Source organism: Macrosteles quadrilineatus, unplaced genomic scaffold (assembly GCF_028750875.1).
Source record: "Macrosteles quadrilineatus isolate MER2022 unplaced genomic scaffold, UCM_ALF_1.0 Scaffold_4__1_contigs__length_99947679, whole genome shotgun sequence".
Lineage (NCBI taxonomy): Eukaryota > Metazoa > Arthropoda > Insecta > Hemiptera > Cicadellidae > Macrosteles > Macrosteles quadrilineatus.
The window spans coordinates 42,982,087-43,007,483 of NW_026542597.1; the positions used below are offsets into that span (position 1 = coordinate 42,982,087).

The following is a 25,397-nucleotide window of genomic DNA, read 5'->3' on the forward strand; positions in this document are numbered from 1 at the left end:
ATGAGGTGAGCTTGTTGAAAACGTTAAAGGGGAGATCCGAGGGGAAGGAGACCAGTAGGAAGTCCAAAGGCCAGGTGGTGGGATCAAGTCGGGAAAGATATGGAAAAGATGAGACTAGTAGAGGAAGATTCGGAGGACCGAGAGAACTGGCAACAACATGTTGGTGAGGCCAAGTACCAGCTGTGGTACAAGTGGCCATGGCAGTAAGTAAGTATTAATTTAAATTAATAGTGCAAGAAATTGGGAAAAATAACCAACATTTTTTGGACTGCACAAGAAATCTATTTCAAAGAAGTTGTTAAACACACAGCAAATAAAAAATACTGGAATGATTAAAATAATTAATATACAATAAAATAATAGGTCTATCTAACAATAGTTGGTCACACTAATATTGAATACAGATATTTAAAAATTAACTTTCATTTCAACAACACTGTTTGGTTACCCTTAAAACATTAACTTGGTAATTTATTGCTTGACAGTCATCATTATACACATGTTTACTATTTGTTACAATATAGATTTTGTTTTTTGTTTTTTGTTGTTTTGTGTACAATATACTATTTGTTTATTAGAAATTACAAATCTTAAACCTCAGCGATTAAATTGACTTAGAATTTTCTAAAGCTTGATGACATATGTGTAAAAATCAAAAATACCTTTTAAATTCACAGCCTGGAGTAGACATATCACGATTAATTAAATTTATTGTTGATTTCTTTATTAACTAGTTGTCCAAAAACATTGAGCCTTTCACTGTTTATAGGCTCCAAGTTGATGCAATAGTACAAGTCTCCTTCTTCTGCAACAAATAAATTGGGAAATTAAACAGAATATTTCACGTTTTTTACCTTCCCTGTTGCAGCAAACTAAATACTCAATAAAGATAATATTAGGATGAATTCCACATCTTTAAGGGGATATTTTAGTAAAAAATAAAAACAGGCATATAGACATGGCATCATAAATAACTCCATTAATTTTAATGTTCATTTAAAACAGACTTTTGGCTAGTGTTCAATATTCTAATTGAAAAATTTGCTTACTTAACCTATCCCAGCAAAGACACCAATAAAATCTGACGTAGAGAGTTTTAACATAGTACATAAATTTGAAATAGCTATAAAGTGATATGATTCAAATCTATATTATTAGTAATCAGTAATGACATAAAAAAACACCATATAAAGCTAAAACATTATTGTTTTCAATGTACACTTTGAACAAAGATAAATGCTTGAAGGTAACAAATGTTCCAATAAAAACAAAAAATAAATAAATAACACAACAACAAAAATTAATAAATTTACCGTTTTGAGGCAGCTTTTTCACAGAAACGTAGCACTTTTCCCTCGGCTTGACACTGAAATACGTTTGAAACAACTGTCTGAGGGGAGATAGACCAGACGATTTGTCCAAATCCTGCAAAATATCAATAGGAACCAAGATTTAATAATATTACATGAGAGTTTTGTTACTCAAATTTGAGCAACTGTTTACTGAATTATCTTCTTAGCCCCTTCCCCCCCCCCCTTCAGCCGCATTTTAATTTCAAAAATATAAACATGCTATCCAAGTGCTTAGAGGATTTCCAGCCCACAATCAGTTACCTGGTTCAAAAAAACAAAAAGTGGATGGTGTATACTAAAGAAATTGACTTAACAAATGTTCCCAAAAAATATAAATAGCAATTATAAATATCAACGATCAACATTCTGAATTCAAAGGCATTTTATGAAAATCCTAACACAGCAATAACAAAAGCTTTAACAAAGATCACAAGGAATAACTTAGATAAGCAAATCTTCTACAGTTAATGGCCAACTCACTTAATAAAAGTAAATAAAAAACAAGTACAGTAAATGATTTTGAGGGCCATAATTTTGGACATATCAGGCCGAATTGCCCCTGATGGTCATTATTTCCTTAAGTGTGTGTTAAAATTTGACATGTTATACTTTTGTTACCATTAAGCTTAAATTGAGCAAGACCTGAACAAAAGGTTATATTTTTTAAACCCTTGTTTTGTTAATTAACTTATTATAAGTTACTCAATACTAATATGATAGATGTAATTGTAATTCAAACTTTTGAATACTTTAATATGTAATGTCTTTCTTTACTAAAACCACGTTAGAAGTACACCTATAAAAAAAACTTTTGCTTACAAATATCCATCCAAAAAATAAGGGCAAAATTATTTCCTATCCTGAAATCCAAATTGATGTCCAACAGATCTCCAACAATTACAGACTTACCTGATCTCTAAATGCGACAATTTCCTCCTCAACAGAAGCATCCCGCAGAATCTGCCAAAACTTCTCTGGTATTCCCAGCAGAATTCGCACTAAATCCTCTTTTATCAGCACTTTTTCCATCGTTAAGGTTTTATCATCATGTACAACATTGATCCAAGCCCTGTAAAAGATTAAAATACAGAGTTAAGGATTAAAGAGGAAATTGAAAAGTAGTTTATTCAGTTTATTGTTTATTAAACAATAGTGTAATAGATAGATTACACTAGATAGATAGATAGTGTAAGGTAGATTTGCACTAAGTGGCAAAAAGAAGGTTTTGTAGAATCAAGGCAATCTTTTAAGTTTTGGATGTAGTTGATAAAACAGAAGGCAAAAGAAAAATAAGTAAAGAGAAAATATTTAAATCTCTACAATTACTACTTAAGCTTATTATGACTACAAGTTGGGTACATTTAAAACTATTGGTATTTTGGAACACAAGTTATTTTGTGAGGATAGCGGGGTAACCGGAATGAAAAAGAGACCACTCTGGCACAAATAAATTAATAGCCTACAAAAAAAAATATATTTTACTGTCACTGACAGCAGTTTCAACCAAGGATAGTTTGAACTGGAGAGAGAGATTTCTTAAGTCTGATGTATTGTAATGATTGTTTTTATTTATGGAATAAATCATTTTGACTTGATTGTATTTAGATGATTATTTTGTAATGTGCATGACGTGTCCTATTTCTTTGTAAAAATATCAATGGAATAAATTTTATTCTTATTCTTATTCTTGACTTGACTTGAATAGGCAAGTGTAACGCTCCTTTCACACTAAATGGATTCCGCTGTCTGGTTGAAAACCGTACGGTTTTACGCTAATCGCTAATCGTGCGGTTTTATAAGAAGCTGATCTATTTGCACTGGCTGGCGGGCTCTCGTTCAATTAAATAGCGTTCAGTGTGAAGCTTGCAATTAAATAAATGTGCCACTGACGCACGGCCTAAGCGCGACAATCGTCCAGTTCAGTGGCAGTAGACGGATATAAGACAGCACGGTTTTCTGGCATCGTTGTAACCATGTAGGATGAAAGCACTCATGCTCTTCTTAAAACTACAAAAAAAATGTATCTAAATGTTTTTTAACCCTATTGTGTTAACCGTATACAGTAGACCCCCTCTAATCTGGCACTGCGCCACTTCGGCACTCCAGTAATCCGGCGACTTTTGACAGGTGAGGTCTTCAGCGATTGAGGCAAATTACTGAACATTTCCCGAGGTCGTGTAGACATTACCATTGTCTTCCGCGACCGCAGCAAAATTCTGAATATCTCCACCGGTCGTGTAGATATTCCACTCCCATCATCCATTCCCGGGGTCACGGAAACACCATCGTCGTCTTGCGCGATCACGGCAAAATCATGAACTTTTCCCGTGCCCGTTTGGACATTATCGTCGCCTCCCGCGGTCACTGGAACATCATCGTCGTCATGCACGATAGCGGAAAAATCATGAACATCTCCCAAGGTCATGTAGACATTATTGTTGTCTTCCGGGATCGTGGCAAAAATCTGATAATCTCCCGCGGTCGTTGGCCTCCCGCGGTCACGAAAACGTAATCATCGTCATCCCCGGTCGCGGCTATAGCGGTTTCCGAGCGCACGTTCTTTGGAGACGTGTTTTAAGTGCATTTTAATTGTTTTTTATTGTAACATACCAGTAATCCGGCATTTTCACTGATCCGGCAGTGTTACGGTCCTATATCTGCCAGATTACTGACTGAGACTTCTGTAGTGTTAAAGGAGAGTAAGTGTGAAAGAGAGTCTTTAGGTTATTTATTATAAGTTTTAAACTATTGTTACAAGTTTAAAGTTATTCCTGTAATTTTGAAATATTGTTATAACTTTAAATTGTTGATAACATTTTTAAGTTTTGTTGTGAAGTTCAAACTATTGTTGAAAATATTTTAATTAAACTTTAATTAATTGTTAACAATTTCAATCTGTTTATAGTATATATTTTTTCCCCAAATCGTTTGATTTTTTTTAAATAAGATTTAAACATGTCTAAATTAAATGTGTGTAATAATTTATAGGCCTAGTGTTTGAGAGTAATGATAGGATGTATTCTCTTTCATTCTTAGTCATCCAGCAACAATATTTTGCACACTGTCCACTCTTATTGGTGTCGAAATATTTTGGTTCCATAGGTAGATTTATATTTTTACAATGTCCAATGCAAATCTTTGTATGCCTGGTGACAAATAAAAATTAGGATCTTGAGTCAACAAGACGCAGATTTTTTAAGTTAAGTATCCATAAGTGAGAGTCAACTTACACAGCGTACGCAGAAACTGCAGGAACCCCTTCTGCACCACAGTAGCCACTGCATTTCCCTTTGTCAAACAAAAACTCGCAGTAGCTGCACTTGGAGCGAATCGCAACTTTGATCACATTGAATGGTTCCAGCACACCCCATGTCTTCAATTGCTGGTTCTCTTTCTTTTGACAAATGCCATAATGTCCCCATTCTTCACTGCAAAGTTGAAGGTATTATTAGTAGATAAAATCTCATCTGTACATTAGGAAATTACCACTGATATTGTGAGTTTTTTTTTTGTATAATATTAAATATTGTTTAATAAACACAGCCAACAAATCATGTTGTACTTGAAATTACTCTTCAGTTGTAATTTATAGCCTATTTTGAATTTATGAATGATTTTTGCATTAATTACTACAACCATGGTTTTTCATGTTAAAAGTCCAATGACAATACAACTCTTGAAAACTTGTAGGAAATAAGCAAAAGCGGAACTTTGGTATTATACGGAGGCCACCCTCATTCAGTGTGCTGAGGCAGTTATGTTAGGTTGGGTTATCATAAATATGTTTGTAGGACTTTTCTCGTTTCGTTATGAATCGAACTACACCAGATGAGTCATTTTTCGCCCGCCAAATCCCCTCCAAGTAGGCCAAGGTCACGTTGTTGACCGGAGCGCGCGCATCACCTGTCACTGCCTGTATCTGGGTCTGTGTCCTGGGTGATTTATTGCAGTGCACTAGGTTAGTTTTGTCTCCAAAATCCGTAATGAGTGACGTACTTTGACGAAACAAGGATAGTCCTACAAACATATTTATGATAACCCAACCCAACATAACCGCTGCAGCGCACATAAGGGTGGCCTCCGTTTCAACTCAATCCTCGCCGACATCGCTATCTTCTGGGGGCAAAGTCCGCTAACCGTAATCATGTCAAATTCGGACAGTAAGTCAATTAAAGCATGTTCTTTCTAATTGTCGTTAATTTTGGTCACCAGTGAAAAAAACCCTCTAAAATAAGTGGCCTCCGTATAATACCAAAGTAGGTACAGCAAAAGCTTTAATAATATGTTTCAAACCTGAGTCTGTTCTCCAGACTGTCAAGAACTCTGCAGCAGGTCAGCATGGTGGTGATGTAGTAGCACTTGCCGTTAGACGCACACCGACGGTTGAGATGCGTAAAGCACACCGTAAGCCCTGGCGCCAGCCGTGCCATCTGTTGACAACTTTTGACGTAATTGTGCTTGATGTAAACATTTCGCTCGTCTCCCGTAACCAGGTCCTGCAGCTTGATCATTTGTACCATCTCGCCTGTTGTTACATGTTGAAACTTGATTACCTGAATATCCGGTTCAAAGGACCAAAACGAGCTTAAAAAAATATCACTGTAAACTAACAGACATGCAGGTTTTGGAAGGGGTAAAAGGATGTGCAGTGCTATCTGTCTTAGACCGGGGCCACACTTGTAAATTTTAACCAGCGAGATTGGTTTTTCCTTTTTCACGTGCGATGCACGTTTGACCTTGGCCACACTCGTCTTACGAGATAGGTTTTTCGGGCTAACCAGCGAGACTGTAAGAGCATGCCACACTGGCAATAAAATTGTCCGTGTCTGTGATCCGCACTCCCCCCTCCACGCTTACTGTACAGTGAATAAGTCAGGTTAAAACTAGAAACGTCCATGGAAAAATTTTAGGGAGATAAGATAAGTGTGTTCACTCCCATAAGCCGCAATGCCCCGCGACTAGTTTTACGTGCATCGCCCGTGGAATGTTATTAAAGAATACACGTGCAATTACGTTTGACAAACGCGTTCACGGACGTTTTTACTCTAGTGTGGCCTGCCCCATATACCGTAATGTATCTCTCAAACCCACCGGTAACGCCCGTAGAAAAAATTCAGCGAGATAAGATGAGTGTGGCCCCGGCCTTATGAGTCATATTCTTTTTTTGAGAGTGTCAGCGGCTCTACAAGTACAACTCTTATCTTAAGGCCAAGTCACACTGAGCTCGCTACCGCGGTGGGAGCAAGTTTTGAAAAATCGCTCAATATGTTATCAAATGTGCCAAGTCACACCGCACTACCGTGCATGCGCAAAGGTGCATCTCGAATGGCCAGGCTCATATAAAGTTTAAAATTAATACAGTTAAATAAATCATGATTTGATTGTTTACCATGCTAAAATAATGTTTACGGTGAAAATTTAATGTTTCCTATCTAATATTTTATATTGTCGACGCAAACAAACAATTTTTTATTGAATTTTGCCTGTGAGAGTATACAATTTACCTGGCACGCCAGTTTTCATCCGGCGATCTCCTTGATCGTAAACATTTGGTAATTCGACCAGTTCTCTGTCCCCAAGCTCCAGACGACGTTTGAAAGGATCCAACCAAACTTGAAGAGCTTCATTTTTGGGAGTTTTAACCTCAGGTTTATTAGGTTGTTTTCTAAGACACAGGTAACACGACTTGAAAATGTCTTCTTTATAATACTTTATGTTAATGATTCGTCCATAAAAACTGATAAGAGGTACATCGGCGTGGTCTGACTCACTTGTACTGCAAAATAAAATTTTTTTTTTGTGTTAGATCTATATAATATATAGAACAAAGTCGGGTTTGTTTAACACTTACAACTTTTATTGGTGAAATGGACTTTTCTTGTGCAAGTGTTTTGACTAAACTACGTTTTGGGAGGTTAGGGAACTCCTCTTGTTTTCAAGTAGTCTTAATTTACCTAACTATCATATCTAACTCAACTTAGTAGATTTTTTTTCATTTTGATGTCACCAGAGGCCAAAAACACTATTTGTTAAAATTTGTATATACAGTAGACTCTCGCTCATCCGGACTAATGTGGCGGACGTCCGGTCCTGATTACGAAAAATCCGGACTATCGAGAGTCGAGCAAATACACAGTACTGTATATAGCCGTTTTTTCAATTTAGTTCCAGGTCCACAGTAATGATAACCGGGCATATGCACTTCCACCGGTAATAATTTTTACGGCTGAATTTAGTTCCAGGTCCACAGTAATGATAACCAGGGCATATGCACTTCTACCGGTAATAATCTTTACGGCTGAATTTTGTTCCAGGTCCACAGTAATGATAACCCGGGCATATGCACTTCCACCGGTAATAATCTTTACGGCTGAATTTTGTTCCAGGTCCACAGTAATGATAGCCCGGGCATATGCACTTCCACCGGTATAATTTTTTCGTCCGAATTTTGTTCCAGGTCCACAGTAATGATCAAATCAAATCAAATCAAATCATTTATTCAGCCAGAATTAACAATATACAATTTGTATTGGCTAAGTCAAAATCAAACAAAAGCTGGATTCATATACTCAAGAACTATTTACAAATATACAATTTTATACAATATACAATGGTGCAGATTTATATATATAAGTATTTGCATCACTATTAATGGAACTGAGTTTAGATGTGAATTCTTGGACGCTATAACAGTTAAACTTAATCAACAAAGATTTTAATTGTCTTTTAAAGTTCAACAGGTTTGGTTCAAGTTTAAGAAAAAGTGGAAGTGAATTAAAAAGTGTTATGCCATTGTACAGTAAGTGTTTCTTGAAGAAGGTTGTTGAATGTTTAGGAATAGGTACCTAATGTGTGTGAATTGCGCAATGTGTATTGGTTTTTTACAGAAAAATCACATTTAAAAAAATTCCTGTTTCACAAATGTTAAAGATTCAAGAATGTAAATGGATGGGAATGTCAAAATCTTTGAACTAAAAAAATATTGTCGGCAGGATTTGCGCTTTTTTAGAGAGAAAATAGTTCTCACAGCCATTTTTTGGAGTTTAAACAACATTTTAGTTTGCTGGCACTCACATCCCCATATAGGAACGGCATATGCTAAGTGGGGATAAATGAGCCCATAGTATGCCGTCAACATTATCTCCAGATTCTCATTGTTCCTGAGGTTACGTAAAACGAAGATACCAGAGCTGAGTTTTTTTGAAATGTATTTAATATGGTCATGATATTTAAGATTCTCGTCTAAGATCAATCCAAGGAACTTGACATTTGGTGTAGGGTGGACCTCAGTTTCGTCCAGAAGGAGACTAAACCCACTGTTTGATCGGTTTGAATGATTTGATAAGCGGAAGTTAATGAGCTGTGTTTTGTCTGTGTTGATTTTCAATAAACTGTCGCCAAACCATTGAATTATAGCGTTTGCATCCAAAAAACTAATTTGTTCCAGATTTAGAAAATAGGAGCTAGAAACTGAGAGAGAGGTGTCGTCGGCGAACAGGGATAACTTTGAGGAGGTTATGCAGGAAGAGAGGTTGTTAATAAAAAGAAGGAAAAGGACTGGTCCCAGGACGGAGCCCTGAGGCACCCCCCTAGCAACAGGATTCTCAGCAGAAGGGTAGGCTCTAATGCACCCAGCCTCATCAACTGCCCTTATTTCTACGTATTGCCTTCTGCCACAAAGGAATGACCTGACCCAATCTAAGGCCGCTCCTCTTACGCCCACATTACTCATCCTATCGAGCAATAAGTTATGGTCCACTGTGTCGAACGCCTTGCTCAAGTCGAAAAACAAACCAGCCGAGTAGTTTGCAGCATCTAATTCACAAACCACCTCATTTATCAGTTGAAACATCGCTGAGGTAGTATTTACCCTTAGTAAATCCATGCTGGTTTCCGGATATAATATTATTTATTGTCAAAAAGTCCCACAGCCTAATCACAATGATTTTTTCAAATATCTTTGAAAATACAGACACAACTGATATGGGCCTATAGCTGTTGCAGAGCTTGGATCTCCCTTTTTATATATAGGCCTGACCACTGACACCTTCAGCGCATCAGGAAATGATCCACTGGTGAATGACATATTAATTAAATGGCATAGAGGTTTTACCAGATATGATGCAACCTTTTTTAGTAAATATGGAGATATTTCATCAGCCCCTGAAGACTTTTTGTTTTTTAAGCCTTCGATGATATTTAAAATTTCTTTTTCGGTAGTTGGATGTAGAAAGAGTGAATTAAAATATTTCTTATTTATATCTGTATTTATGGATGAAGCTGCCTTTGAGTCTTTGCCTGTGTCTGAAAAGAAACTGTTAAACTCATTGGAAATGTCTTTAGGGTCTATGATGTCTTCACCATTATCAGTTTTAAGAGATATTTCGGTGTAACTTTTTTTGGCTGATGGTCGTTTATTGTTTATCATATTCCATTGAATCTTAGCTTTATTGTCTGATTTTTTTATTCTGCGTAGAGTGTCTTCTGACTTAGTTTTTCTTATTAGGCGTCTATACTGATTTTTTACATTTTTGTAATAGTGAACCAGGTAGTGAGAAGATTCAAGATCTTTTGTTTTATTGTATAGGGCAAACAGCTGCTCCTTCAATTTTGTTATCTCAGGCGACTGAATCTTTTTACTATACGTATTTTTATTGATTTTATTGTACTTTTTGGGGAAGGAAATTTCAAATGAATATTTAACCTTGGACAGAAATTCGTCAAACTTAGTTTGTAAGTCTGCTGCATTAAATACTTCATCCCAATTTTCTTTAGAAATTAGGTATGTAAACAAGTCAATGTTAGAGTTCGAAAACAATCTTTCATACTTAGAGCAGGCTTTCGGAGCTAAGGGAGTATTGATATGCAGAGTCGCTGTTTGAGCGCTGTGATCTGATAAGCCTGCGGATATTACAGACCCCTTGACGTTGCTTATGTTTGTGAAAACGTGGTCTATAAGACTACGAGACCCATTGACTTCCCTAGTATAGGTTTTTATAATATTATGCAAATCAAATGATGCCATGTTTGACGTAAGCTGTTGAGCGAGAAGTGTATCACAAGCAAGATTGATGTTTAAATCACCCATAACTAAGATTGCACGGTGGCGGTTATAATACTTGTTGATACATTCAGTTATTCTACTAAAGAACTCTGTGTGCGTGTTTGAAGGAGGTCTGTATGTTGCCAATAACAAAATTTTCTCATTATTATCTACGGTTATCGACACAGCGGCAAGTTCACAAGTGCCCTCTTTGGAAAACTCGCTACAATCAAGGGGCTTGCAATTGAGACCTGGTTTGGCCCATATGCCCGTACCACCACATTTCATTTCTGATCTACAGAACGATGTTATGCATGTGAATTCGTTTATTGTAGAGTTTACAGCTTCTTCTGCTTTTAAGAAGTGCTCGGTTAAACAAATTAAATCTGGACACTCATCTTCTACAAATATCTCCAACTCATTTATTTTACTCAATAATCCTCTTATATTTTGATGCAGGAACTTAAGCCTTGTGTGCGAGGACCCCTCGCACACAAGGCTTGATAGCCCGGGCATATGCACTGGTAATAGTTTTTACCGCCGTGTTATCCGATTTTTTTCATTATTTAAGGTAGTCTCGGTCCCGTTTCGCTTGGATAGTCGGACTTCTACTGTACTGTGCCGCTAAAAAAAATCACGATTGCCGATCCGGACTACCGGGAGTCCGGACAAGGCCGATCCGGATGAGCGAGAGCCTACTGTATCTGTGTGTGTTGTGAACATGATAGTTTGAGTCATTTTGGTCTGATTTTGTTGAAACGTCGAAAGAACATGTAAACCAGCAAGGTTGAGTCATGAAAACAAGGTGAAAAAAGGAGTTTAAATTGTTTAAAAAGTGTTTTTTTTCAAATTTTTAAAATTGTAACATAAAAATTACCAATTTTTATTATAATTATCATGTAGAGATTTAAAGAACAAATAATTTTGCATTCGTCAAAATCCAATGAGACAAGTGGAAATTTGCATAGACTGACGGTTTGCTACAACAGGGATAAACTTAAAAAGAAAAGTTTTAAGTTTAAATTAGGAAATTCCTGTATAAGCAAAATGTCTCCCCAACACATTCCCAAGAAATCCAAACCACGAGTTTGCTGTACTGTATACAATATGGTTTAAGACTAGACATTCTTCAACAACTTTAGGTAAAAATGAATTACCAAATTATGCACTTACCTAAACCAAAACCTAAACCAAAGTGTATCTGCTGTGAACTTGTAAACATATTCTGAATAATTGGTATTGCCAGATAAGTATAGTTTTGATTCTTTTGGCACTGTACTGCCCAGAAGAGAGTATTTTGAAAAAAATATTTTATGGTGGAAAATTACTCTTAATTCTCTGATATTATGTTCCATGATGGTATCCAGTGGTTTTCTATTCCTGGAAAATGTACAAGCAGAAATTAAGAAGTATTTTAAATAATATACAGGGTGTTGAAAAAAGGTGAGACATAATTTATGTAGGTATTGATTCCTTGGTTCTAAATTAGTAGACAATCAAGAATAAAACTTTTTCCGAAATCGTTACCCTAACCGAATATCCGCCATTTTGTAAAACTTGATATGCACTGTGTGTTAAGGTAGAAGAGCCCCATGTTAGAAAACAATTTACCTTAATCCAAATCAAAATTTGAGAATGGCAGCTATTTATTTTTTAGTTTTAAACTAGCAGTTACCCGGCGCCCGTTGCTGCGCTAACAACTACTATTTTAAATTGTAATTTGTTATTTGCGATAAATAGTATTAGTAATGTGTAATGTGGTGGGTTAATGACAAATTGGGAGGCATTTGAATACCCGAGATAGCATGCACGATTATTATTCACTTAATAATTTATGTTAGATTGTGTGGGTATAGAACAAGATAAAAATATCAAGGCATTGCCATCCCTTTCATTATTTATAATACTTTGATACAGGTTTTTACTTTTTATGCATATTTAATACAGTAGTGGAGAATTTAAACTTTGTTGAGTTCACAGGTGTCCTGCGATTGGGGTTTAATATATTTGGACTTATCCAAAAGTAAAATAGTTTTCTGCTCTGCATTCTATGGAAACATTGTGGCACTATTTCAAATCATGACTAATACAGAATGTTGTGATTCAAACCTATTCAAACCTACAAAACAGTTGGTGAAAGTAAACATCTGATTTTAAATTATATTATTATTTGTAAACATTGTCATTCCAAAAGTTTACATTGGACCCCTTAAAACCCTCTGGGGCAGAGCCCTTTTGACGGATCTGCACCAAACTTCACACAAACCATCCTTGAATAATGCTTAATAATGCCTGAAAGTTCCATTACAATCTTTCGAGCGGGTTGGGAGTATATAAGGTACATTACATACATATATATATTTCCTCTTTTATAGATATAGATTACATAAAACAGCTGATTTTATGAAAAAATGTCAAGAACACTTTTATTAAGAACTAGCTGTTGTACCCGTGCTTCGCAACGGAGACGGCACTGAGGTTAGTGAGTCGGTGGCTCAGTCTGTAGCGTTGCGGACTTCGGGCCTAAGGCAGTGATGTCGTGGGTTCGGATCTAGGAGGATTAATCCTCCTAGGTTCGGATCCTGGCCACTGCCGAAAACATTTTATCAGTACAGATCACCTTTGTGCTGTCCCAGCTCACTCCTTTCTTAACTGTTTATGATCCACGCACGGGCGGTTAGTCTATGTGGACGGGCAAATGCAAGGTTAAAAGAGGCTGCCAACCTCTTAAAAAAAGCAAAATATTTTATATTGAATTCTGTTGTATAAAATAGTTACACATTCCCCTTTGGTTTCAGGAACATAACTCAATTGAAACTCTCAGTTTGAAAAATATCTTTCTTAAGATGCATTTATGGAAATAATGCACCCATACGATTCTAAAATTCAAATGATAAGCTTACTTGAACATTTATTTTGTTGATAAATGTACATATCAAGTAAATAAGAAAAAACAATTGCACAACATAAAGCACTGTAGTAAAGCAAAAAAACAATTTATATTTATTTCACATATAATTGATATGTTTGACCGTAGCTAATGAGCTTTTTCAAAGTCCAATCTTTATCTGCAGATCAGTGTGTATATATCACAATAATAAGCAAAAATAAAATAATGGAAAACTTGTATTACCTTTTGTTAGAAAGCCAACCACTATTATTGTTAATCAGGGCACAAATTTCATCAATTTAAATATAAATCAACAACGTAATACATAACTGTAATTATTTTAACTCGTTCCATAGTTCAAAACGTGTATGTATTTGCATTAATTTACATCATTGTTTAAAACATTGAGTAAAGAAACATAGATACGTTACAGATTTTAATTGATTTTAAATACAAAAGTGAATTGCGTGCAGTTTAGTTTTGTGATATTCTCCATAGTCAAATTAAAGCAGTGTTGTAAATATACAACTACTAAGGAGATTTAAATGTAAATTTTAAAAAAGCGAATGTGAAGTAGATGATAGAAGAAAATATAATTAGTAGAACTACCTCTGGGCAGAATAAAAGTAGGTAGCCTATAGTTGAAATTTAGTTTGTAAATTGAATTAAAACACAAATAAAAGTGTAAACATTTTGAGTCACTTAAATTTTTAAAACTGTACTAGTAGGCCTTACATATCTCTTAATTTTTTTTTAAATCTATTAAAATCCTGATCCAAACATGTGTTTATCAGTTCAAATTTATAAACATAAAGCTACCATATCAAAATTATTCCAAAAAAATTATTCATTGTAATGATCCTTCTGTTTCCTATATTTTAATATTTTAATCAAACTATTCTCATAATCATAAAACTTTAGAATCTTGGGATCAGAACCTGTACCTCTTAACCTCTGCTGTTTGAACTGTCAAATTATAGTATTTACAGCTGAATTCAATTAATACTTTTTACTATTTATTTACATTCTTCCAAAATGTAAACATTGAAACTTTGGAAGCCCATGGGGCGTAGCCCAAGGGAATTATAATAACAGGAATAGGCCTATATGTTAACCAGGTGTATAAGCTACCTTCATACAAAATTTTATTTCAATCGGTTCAGTGGTTCTTGCGTTATTAAGTAACAGACAGACACACACCATCTCATTTTTATATATTAGTATAGATTTACTCCACTCTTAAGATTGTTGAGACTTTATCATCATTTCTCATTATTGCGACAGAATCGTCATTTTTGATAGCACAATCTTCACAGACGCTTTCAACGATCGTGAGAATAATCGCTTGGATCAAAATTTGTTTCCCTCTAACTCTAACAATTTATCAGCAACAATATTTTTTCATTCTTTCGAGCACTTAAAGTAAGGTCCCGCGCTACCGCCGTTAGGGAAATATGTCCCTGTTTTTTCATATTTAACAATTAACTATAACGATTTTAAGTCCTGCAAACACTTACTTGTCAAAATACAATTTATCTGTTCCTTGTGGTAAGTGAAGCAGGTATTCTCTGTTTGGGATCAGGAATTTCCTCCATGCCACTTGTTCAGCTCTCAAAACTAACCACAGCTTGTTTTCCAGGCAATCTCCTACATACAGATTTTAACAAATTATTGAATTCTACATCAAGCCAGGGGAGCGAGCTGGTATAAGTGGTTAGAGCAGGGACTTCGGTCCAAGAGGTCCCGGGTTTAAATCCCCCCAAATCACCAATGGATTTTATCTCAGTGATAATGCCGCAACCCCTAGGTCTAGCCTGAAGTAATATGAAAAACAATCCCTAGCGTCCTAGGAAAAAAAAAGATCAAGCCACGATTGTTTACTTTTAACCCTTCCTGGACGGGTAAGTAACATGGCCTAGAACGGGCCAAAATTATGTTAAACTTTTGTTTAATTCAGTACCATTCTAGTACCATGCCTAACTAAATATTTGAAACGTTCTTTACGATTAACCAACAATACTTTACTTAAATTATTGTAGGCCTAAAGAATAAAATGGGGAAAAAATAAACTGTTTTAGCTGGTTTTTTTTGGTATATATTTTGATTGAATTTGGCAAATTTGTTTTTTTAATACTAAACTATCAACATTTCTATAAAAAAAAAAAACACACCTTGTTACCAGGGTTGCCACTTTTTGTTGGGGGAAAATCAGGACACCCCCCCCCCCCCCCCCACGGATTAACATAGACATAAACACATGGGCATAAGGGAGAAAAGTCGGGACTATCCGATCAGAATCAGAACAGGTGACAACCCTGATTATTACCTTCCCAGTAGCAGCAAACCTAAGTACTCATTAACATTAATGTTATTTATATAGGAAATAAATCTGACAATTTTAAAAGAATATTTTGTCAAAATCCAGCCAGGTAAACGGAAATTCTCTTAGTCTGAAGGTTTGCTGCAGCGGGGGTATTTTAGGCCTATATTAATATTAGACAGTAACAAGACCAGGTTTAAAGAATCCTTCTTCTAGATATATTTTAAAATTACTATACTCTGTTGAATTAATTAAATAAAGGATAAATACTCACGATAATTGTACGATATTAGTACTAAACAGGTTCCAAATGCACTTCTACTAGTTGCATGGAATGGAATAGACACATGATGTACTATAATGTGGTAAGTCCTTTCACTTTTAATTATTTCTTCGGCTTCTTCTGTTTTAATAAAACTAATACTCTCATTTTTTGTCTCTAGAATTTGCTGATGTTTTTGAAAATTATCTGTGGATTGGATCTTATCATCTTCTAGTAGTTTTACCTGTTCCCACTTAACCACATAGTTTATTAATTGTATCGATTTGTTCTCCTCTCTAGCCTGAAAACTATAAAATTAATACAGTATTGTAAAATGCATGGTGGCCAAAATGAAACTGCAATAATGACTAATATAGATATGTACAACTACCATGCCAGCAATAAAAAAAAAATCAGTCTTTGGCTCCAATTCTTTTGCAACTGAGGACGAGGTATTTGTATGTAGGTACCCCACTAGTCAAATATAAAATTATTGGATAAGAATTTTTTTTTTAGGACATAAGAGTTTTATAAGGTATATACAAAAAGAAAGTTCACCTTCACAAAACAATTAGTCACCTAAAAGCAACCCTAGCTCAAGCAGTACCTAAAGATGAATACCTAAAAATATCAGCACAAATTAAAGAAAAGGTTGATAAAGAAATGCACTACAAACAATCAATCAACATTGGAACTTTAAAAGCCACTGGGGCAGAGCCAAGGAAATTTTTCAACATGTAAGACTTTATATGACATCTACTCAATGAGATCTTTCCAATAATGAGCCTTTAAGCGGTTAATAAACCACAGAGGAGTTCTGCCGACAAAAATCGTGCTTGCCTATTTTATATATACAGGGTGTCCCGTAACTCTCTGGACATATGCATATAGCGTTATTGCTTAGGTCAAGACAAACACATTTCACCATAGGAACATGGGTCTGTGGTGCCTAGTTTTCCGACTGTCTGTATTTATGTGTTTTTTACAAAAACATTAATAACTCCTAAACGGTTTGAGATACAACGTTGACATTTTGCAATAATGTTTATCTTTTTAAGACTTACCTTTGTCTAAAATTGTACTAAAAACTCAAAAACCGTTCAAAAATTGCAGCCATTTAAAATATTTGAAGGCAAATTTCACGAAAACCGTTAACTTAATTAAAAGACTGCAAGAGACAAAAAAGTTAGTCAATTTTATATAGTTTTCATTGATACCTTATTTGTTAAGAATTAATAAATAATAACAGAGAAACGTCTACTTTTCCAAATGCATGGCCAATTTTTTCCATTTAAACAATGCTAAACAACGTAAAAGGAGTACAGTATTAGCATTGTTTGAATGGAGAATTTAAGTGATCATGCATTTGGAAAAGTAGACATTACGCTGTTATTATTTATCCATTCTAAACAAATAAGGTATCATTGAAAACTACATCAAATTTACTAATTTTTTTGTCTCTTGTAATCTTTTTGTTAAGTTAACGGTTTTTGTTAAATTTGACATCAAATATTTTAAATGGCTTTTAACGTAAAAGGAGTATTTTAGCATTGTTAAATGGAGAAAAGTGATCATGCATTTGGAAAAGTAGACATTTCGCTGTTATTATTTATCCATTCTAAACAAATAAGGTATCATTGAAAACTACATAAAATTTACTAATTTTTTTGTCTCTTGCAATCTTTTTGTTACGTTAACGGTTTTCATGAAATTTGGCATAAAATATTTTAAATGGCTGCCATTTTGAAACGGTTTGTGAGTTTTTAGTATAATTTTAGACAAAGGTAAGTCGTTATTAATAAGATAAACATTTTGTGCAAAATGTCGACGCTGTATCTCAAACCGTTTAGGAGTTATTAATGTTTTTGTAAAAAACACATAAATACAGACAGTTGGAAAACTAGGCACCACAGACTCATGTTCCTATGGTGAAATGTGTTTGTCTTGATCTAAGCAATAACGCTATGTGTCCAGAGAGTTATGGGACACCCTAGATTACCTAGTACTATGTACTATTTTATAACTGAAACATATATTTGTAAAATTCAAAATTCATAGATAGGTATGGCCTTAGCCAACATGTATCACCTAGTTTTATTTCACATTGAAAAATTTACTCACGTATCAGATATTACAAGTAGCTTTTTGATTAGAACCTTTTTCCCAACTGACGATATCCAATTTACGAGGTGTCTTGCTAAGTCTACAACTACCAGAGAGGTACAACTAGTCCCATCGTCAAACACAAGGTTGTAGTATGGTGTTCCACACAGCTTGATATAACCACAAACATTTTCTAAAGTTTCACATTCTTGTCTTGACTCTGTGAACAAAATGTTCCATGATATTAATTACCAAATAAAAAAAATGTTGTTCCCTACGGTAAATTTGCTTAGAAACAAGGCATTTCAAAATGAAATAGCACCTTTGTATAGTACATGTAAATAGTTGAGCCTAGTTCCGTTTAAGTGGTCGTTAGAAAAAAAAATTAATAAAACAAACTCATTTATTTTCATTTAGTCTTGGGTAGGCGCCTCTAACGCTAGGCCTACCTCTAAAATAGGGGTGAAACCTATTAATCAACCAAGTATGATTCATATTACATTGGATAGGCATAGAGTAAAAAATTAAGTTTACTTTTCACATAAGCTGTTACTATTTTTTTACACATAATGTGTGAAAGACTGTAATTAAAGTAAACAAAATTATGTGTTATAATTATAAAGTAAGTTAACAAAAGGACATCAGCTAATACAACAATGATACTTCATTCTTTTGCTCTATCCAAGGCCAGAGAAATCATACTTAGTATAATTAATAATTAGACTCCAATTAGGGATGTCTTCAGAATGCTGAAAATTCCAACTGTAATCGCCATATACATCTCTGAGGTCGTAAATTTTGCCCTCAACCAAGGCACTCCTAGAAATGCAAATATACACCTGCATTACACAAGGAACGCTGCAAATTTCAACTTGCCCCCACACAGAACTGCCAGATATGCGAAGAAGCCATCTTACGCAGGAGCCAGGCTCTACAATCTTCTTCCGGCAACAATCAAGACCGGCAATGCAACGACTTTGAAAAAAAGACTACTTACCTGGCTGATAGATAATCCCATCTACACCATGGAAGAGTTCTACACCCTCTGTGAAAAAGACTGATGAAATCAATTTTTGTTTTTTCTTCTCTTTGTAACATGTATAATTCCAGATTTGTTTTATTGTTGACACCATTTCTAAGCTCTACGCCTATGGAATAAAGATTCTCTCTCTCTCTCTCTCTCTCTCTCTTTAGTAATTAGTAGTTAAGTAGTAAGTATACGTGTATAATCATACGTATTAGCTGAATTGTTAGTTTTCATGAAACAAACATCAAATCTATTTTTTTCTTTTGAAACTCACCGTATGTAATCTAAAATTAGTAATTAACAAAGAAAGTGTGTCTAAAATAGGTCTAGGCCACAGCTTTTGGCAGTTCCAAGGGGGGGGGGGCTACAAGGGCTAAAGGCCACCCAATACCCATTGGACCCTGGACAAATAAATTTAAACATATCCGGTACATTTCGTCCTAAAAACTTAACAGAGGTTTATTGACACACAGTGATTAAAAAATGGCTTTAGAAAGTCACCACGGCTTTAAAAATACCAAATTTTCTGGGGAGGACACCCGCATCCCCCCTCCTTTATTACGGTTCCCCACATAAACCACAAATTATTGTCAAAAAGCACACAACGCTTTTTCAACGAAAAACCAGGTACGGTAACATTAAAATGGTTTGGTAGTTTAGCTTTTTAGGTTAAGCATTATTCGGGGTGTAGGTTGAACTACACTGCCGAACCTTCTGGTAGCCCTCCCTTGACAAGGTCCTAAAACCACCCCTGCCAGGCCAATCTATAGCCTAAATAGTTTATAAACAAATTATTATTTCTAGTCTAATGCATAAATTGCAAAGTACACAAATAGCCAAATTAGCGATTTTTTAATATTGTTTTAGCTTAGACAATAAATAATCATTAAATAAACCCTCAGCGACCCCAAATAAATTTTACAATACAAGAAACCCTACAACTCTCTGACAGTTTAATGATGTACTTAAAAATAATAAAAACAACAGAATACTTACCATAATTCTGAGAACAAGTGCCAAAACCTTCATGATTCATATTTTATAGAATCTTGGTCCCTGGACATTAGATTCTTCTTATCCTCAAAGAGACTGTTTCACACTAAAATTTATAAAACATAAAAATGTTATAGGCCTAACATAAGCAAATTATCTAAGAAACATGAGAAGAAGTAAAAGTACCTATAATACAAGTATACCGACCGTGCATAGGAAACATAAGAAAAAGCATTACCTATTACAAAATTAAAATCACTTTAAAACTTGCGTAATAGCATTGACTACATAATGGTAATAGCTTTGACTATTAATATAACATCCAATAGTCAATAGTAATAGACAGTGGTACGGTCCTTAAAATCCACATTCTTACAGATTAAAAATGTATGAAGACTGTTTAGATAGTACATAAACAAGATTACGGTAAGTTATTTAGATAATGCAGTAAGTTAGCATAGGTACCAATAAAAGCTAAAATTACAAATACTGAAGTGTGACGGATTCTTTGGTCCAAGATAGTCCTATCAAATTTTGACTATACAGAAGGTCCAAAAGAAAGGTACTGCATCTAGACAATTTGAATTATGATAAATAGGACCTGAACTAAATTATTAAGATATTTCAATGGTACATCAATGAAAAATGTCATCCACCCATAAATATGACATTAGATCCCTACTATCTAGCATTACTACTGAACAGAAGGTTGGCATAGATATGAACCAAGACCAGGGTATGGACAAATAAACGTTGGCCTAAAAAAACCATACTTAGGCTAAGTTACCTATATTTTTTTAATTAAGTTTGGCCCAGTGAGTTGTCAGGTAAACTTAAAACTTATGCTGCTACAGGAACAAAATTTATTTTTGCTTTTGGTTATTAATTACCGTACTGTAAATTTTAAAACCACTCTTTGAAAATAAATTTTAAAAGCCTACTACAAAATGAAGACATACGGTAAGTTAAGTAGGCTTAAGCTGCTTCTCTAAGGCCACTTTAATGCACAGCGGAAGTGGTTTGTGCCACCAAATAAAAACAAGCGCTGCTAAATTCTCTTAAGCAATTTGAACCTGTGGTCCTGTTATTTTTTTATATCAGCCGCATGGTAGCAGAACAGAAATCTTAAATTTAAGTGCTGCCATTATAAAATGAAACCAAATATTCCTGAATTGACAGTTAACATATTTACATGCATGGCTTGTGTTACAATAATTGTGTAAATTGTTTAAAAATAAAATAATACAATCTACATTATTAAAAGAATTAGTTGGCTTTTTGTGTGCAGCAAATCGACCCCCAATATTTATTATTATAGGCATATTGGGTATCAATTTAAAGCTCTTATCCTCAAGATGTGCATTTTGCGGGTTTATGGTTGATATCTCGTAAAAACACTTCATCCTACAGGCTTTTAAAATTTCAGAGTTTGTGCTAAATACTGTTGTCAATCATCTGAACTGTTTCAAGTTTACATTTGTTTACATAAAACAGATGGCCATAATACAATTTTTTTACATCTATACGGGAATGGGGTTATCTTTAGTTGATAATGTTTCAGTAAATTCAAGTAAAATATTGTAATGTTATTTGTTTAAAATGTAAAGAAGAAAACAACTTACGCTGGATTTTGTGTTGTGATAGGTTCTGTATGTTCATAGTATGTTTTATTGATGTGTAATGTTATTTTATTTAAAATGTAAAGAAGGGATTTTGTGTTTTCGTAGTATGTTTCATTAGCGTTTGTTATTTTACTAAGATGCCTTGAAGAGATCGCGCACGTAATGAAAATAATAGGGCACACAATGCAAATAATAGGGGTATGGAGAAATAATCGTGTTCACCCTTATCAACTATATATCAAACATATAATGGATTTTGAAGTCACGAAGTGACACAGGCTGCTAGTAAGAAATAACATACCTATAAGGTACTTTCCTGTTAAAGAGAACATTAATTATTATCGTTGATTTCTTTTTGATATATCAATATTTTTGTTTTGCGTTACGATCAATATTCCTTCTGTTTTAATATCTGCAAACGCATTTAAATTAAAAATTGAGAACTAATCTTGTTTAGGTAAAAATAATAGCCTATAAATTGGATTAAATACCCCCGCCGCAGCAAACCTGCAGACTAAGCGAATTTCCATTTGCCTGATTGGATTTACACTAAAATGTCTTCTTAAAAATATCACATTTATTCCCTATTTAAATAGAATCAGTTTAACACATACTTAGGTTTGCTGCAACAGGGAGGGTAAAAGGATTTTTTTGATGTAAAATGTTAATAGTTAGTAAGAAATAAAAACATTTTCCAAATTTGATAAAAATATGTTCATAAACAAGCAAACTACAACAGTTTACTTATTCTCCATAAGAATAACATGGGAATTTTAATTTTACAATTTTTTGGAATTTTCTCCGTAACCATTAGGCGCATAATAACGCTTCAATATACTAAATTATTTTTTTTTTAAGCTCTACAAAATGGTTTGGAAAGAAATTGCTAAATTTTATGTTTTATAAAACAATCAAATGCGAAATGGGTCAAATGATGGGTCAAAAATGCGAAAAACCTATTTTTACCCCATAAAACCCCCTGTAAACCCCCGTTCCCATGGTCCGATCATGCTGGATCGCGAACTCGTTCGAATAAACGTAGGTTTACACGTTTGTACCAAATTTCATCAAAATCGGATTATTTTTGCTCGAGTTATCGTGCTAACGGACACACATATATATATATATAAATATATAAATATATATATATATTTATATATATATATATATGAATTTGAACGGATGGTGTTTTTGGCCTCTAGGGACCTCGAAACGAAAAAAAAAATCGGTCCCGCGTCCAGGTCTTACCATGAGTAGTACGGTAATAGCTTATTCCCTATATGGGAAATTCGCTAAAAATGAAACTATTCTTAACTAACGTAACATAAGTAGAACCAAACTTGCTGTAGGCTAAGTTACCGTTTCAAAATTTGGTTTATAACAGAAAAGGCATGTGGGAAATAGGCTATCTTTTTTTTATTAACTGAAATGAAAAACAATAATAAATTTGATTTGAGTAGATAACAATCTACTCAAATCAAATTTATTATTGTTTATTATGTATTATTGTTTGTAACGCTTTTATTGATTTGTTTTGTTGTAACTGTTTTGTTTATTTTCACTTGTTTTGTTGCAGCCGCTGTCTTTTTGCCATCTTGTTGTAGTTTCTCTTTTAATGAATTTCCCATATAGGGAATAAGCTATTACCGTAGGTCTCATGGTAAGACCTGGACGTCCGGGACCGATTTACTTTTTTGTTTTGAGGTCCACCAAGGCCAAAAACACCATCCGTTCAAATTCATACATATATATATATATATTTACTAGTGGCCTGTAGGGGCCAGCCCCTAATTTAGACTACAATGAAAAACATATATAATAAGACAAATATTCTAAATATGTTTCTAAATTATCAATTTTATGTTACCTACTTAAAATTAACAGTGTTTCTTGTTTTATATTTTGGTTTTCCTTCCGTTGGAGTCGTATATTAATTGCTTCTAATGTGTCAATGAAATAGCCTACAATTGTAAAATAAAATAATGATTAGGCCTAAATCAATAACACAACATATTTCAAATGGAAACGTACACACGGTCGGCCTGAGCCCGGAGAGCGACGAATCAGAGCTGAAATCATACAGCCAAACATTGCACATCTTTTCTAGTTTAAAATTGAATATTTGTATTGTAATCTTAAGAATTCTGTTATAGTTTCCATTTTGAGAACCAAATGTAAAGGTTAAAATTATTATTAATGATTATGAAGGCAACTCCCCATTTGGCGGTGGTAAGTCAGAAGTATATCTATATGAATTTGTCCCTGAATTTTAAGACAGTAAGGCCCATTTCCCGGAATCTCTTTTTGTGTAGAGGAAAGTGACGCAATAGCCATTGCACTGTTGTATTGCCTTATGTTTTTTATGAAGTTCGAATCGTGTAAAAACAGTTAGTTCGTCATTTACTTGTGGTTGTGGCATGTCCATTGTGGCAACATGCGTTGAAATGTCCATTTGTGGCCTCCTCTGCGAAGTGAAATGCGCCACAATGCATGCAATAGATTGTGAGAAACAACTCAACTCATTTTCCAGCGTTCTTCTAAAGACAGGTTATAAAACAACTTCTGGATTGATTTCACAGTTAGGCCCTACATGGACGTTCTCTTTTGCATTTCTTAAGTCTGTTGAATTCCTGGACACTCTTCCACGTCTTGCAGGGCTTCCCTTAACCTGTCTAGTTACGTCACTCATTATAAAAACGGAAAACAAAAAAATTAAACCCAATTCATTTTGAATGGGAAGGGAGGGAAACAGGTCCACGACGTAGGACGTGGTGAAGGATTGAAGGAAGTAGTGAAGGCGAGCAGTGGGGAGTGTGGGAACCATTAGTGACAGTTAGATAATTGTATCTAAAATATTAAAATGCTATGGGAAGGGAGGGAAACAGGTCCACGACGTAGGAAGTTGTGAAGAAGGAATTTAGTAAATGCGAGCAGTTAGATTAGCAGTGTAGGAACCGTCTGAAGCAGTAAGGTTAATGTATCAAAAATACTAAAAATGCCATAGGAAGGGAGGGAAACAGGCCCACGACGTAGGAAATGGTGAAGGAAATAGTAAAGGCTAGCAGTGAGGCGTGTGGGGGAACCGTCTGTGTCAGTTAGATTCATGTACGTGCAGTCCTAAAATGCTATAGGAAGAGAGGGAAACAGGTCCACGACGTAGGAAGTGGTGAAGGAGGTACAGTAGTAAAGGCTAGCAGTGCAGAGCGTGGGAACGCTTTGGAGAGCAGTTAGATTAACGTATCTAAAATACTAAGATGCTATGGGAAGGGAGGGATACAGGTCCACGAGGTAGGAAATTGCTGAAGGAAGTAATTTAGTATTGTAAAGGCTAGCAGTGCGGAGTGTGGGATACGTCTGTGGCAGTTAGATGTATCTGCAATCCGAAAATGCTATAGGAAGGGAGGGAAACAGGCTTTAGAAGTGCCTGTTACTAAAGCCAGTTACCGACTTTAGTTTGTCGAGCAGTGAGTTAAATAGTATGGTGGCATTAAGTGACGTGGTTTTGGAAAAAGGAGGTTTTATGGTATGGAATGTTCAATTTGGATTTTTTTTCTAATGTTGCAATTGGATTGGGAAATGAAAGATTAAAAAAAACTATAGCCTAGTTTTGTTTAAAAAATATTAAGGTACCTACCAGTACGGTATTGAAAATGTAAATGCAAGGAAAAGTAATGTTACGAATTACTGTTTTTAGTAATCACCAGTACGGTATTGAAAATGTAAATGCAAGGAAAAGTAATGTAACGAATTACTGTTTTTAGTAATCAGCTGAAGTATTTATTTAC

The 25,397-nt window shown here is 34.8% G+C and overlaps 1 protein-coding gene across 4 annotated transcripts in view; it reads right to left on the reverse strand.

Annotated features, from left to right (window-relative positions):
- Positions 1-581: 581 nt before the first annotated feature.
- Positions 582-25,397, reverse strand: part of LOC128991912 (uncharacterized) — a 38,472-nt gene continuing 13,656 nt past the window's right edge. For all 4 annotated transcript variants that reach the window (XM_054415194.1, XM_054415191.1, XM_054415192.1 and 1 more), the window contains exons 2-12: positions 19,994-20,096; positions 17,989-18,190; positions 15,880-16,175; positions 14,803-14,932; positions 11,569-11,775; positions 6,857-7,128; positions 5,646-5,877; positions 4,583-4,780; positions 2,262-2,421; positions 1,314-1,425; positions 582-805 (exon numbers count right to left, since the gene is read on the reverse strand). In XM_054415194.1, coding sequence (XP_054271169.1) covers positions 699-805; positions 1,314-1,425; positions 2,262-2,421; positions 4,583-4,780; positions 5,646-5,877; positions 6,857-7,128; positions 11,569-11,775; positions 14,803-14,932; positions 15,880-16,175; positions 17,989-18,190; positions 19,994-20,033 — 1,956 coding nt within the window. In that variant the 5' untranslated portion in view covers positions 20,034-20,096 and the 3' untranslated portion in view covers positions 582-698. The remainder of the gene's footprint in view (positions 806-1,313; positions 1,426-2,261; positions 2,422-4,582; positions 4,781-5,645; positions 5,878-6,856; positions 7,129-11,568; positions 11,776-14,802; positions 14,933-15,879; positions 16,176-17,988; positions 18,191-19,993; positions 20,097-25,397) is intronic.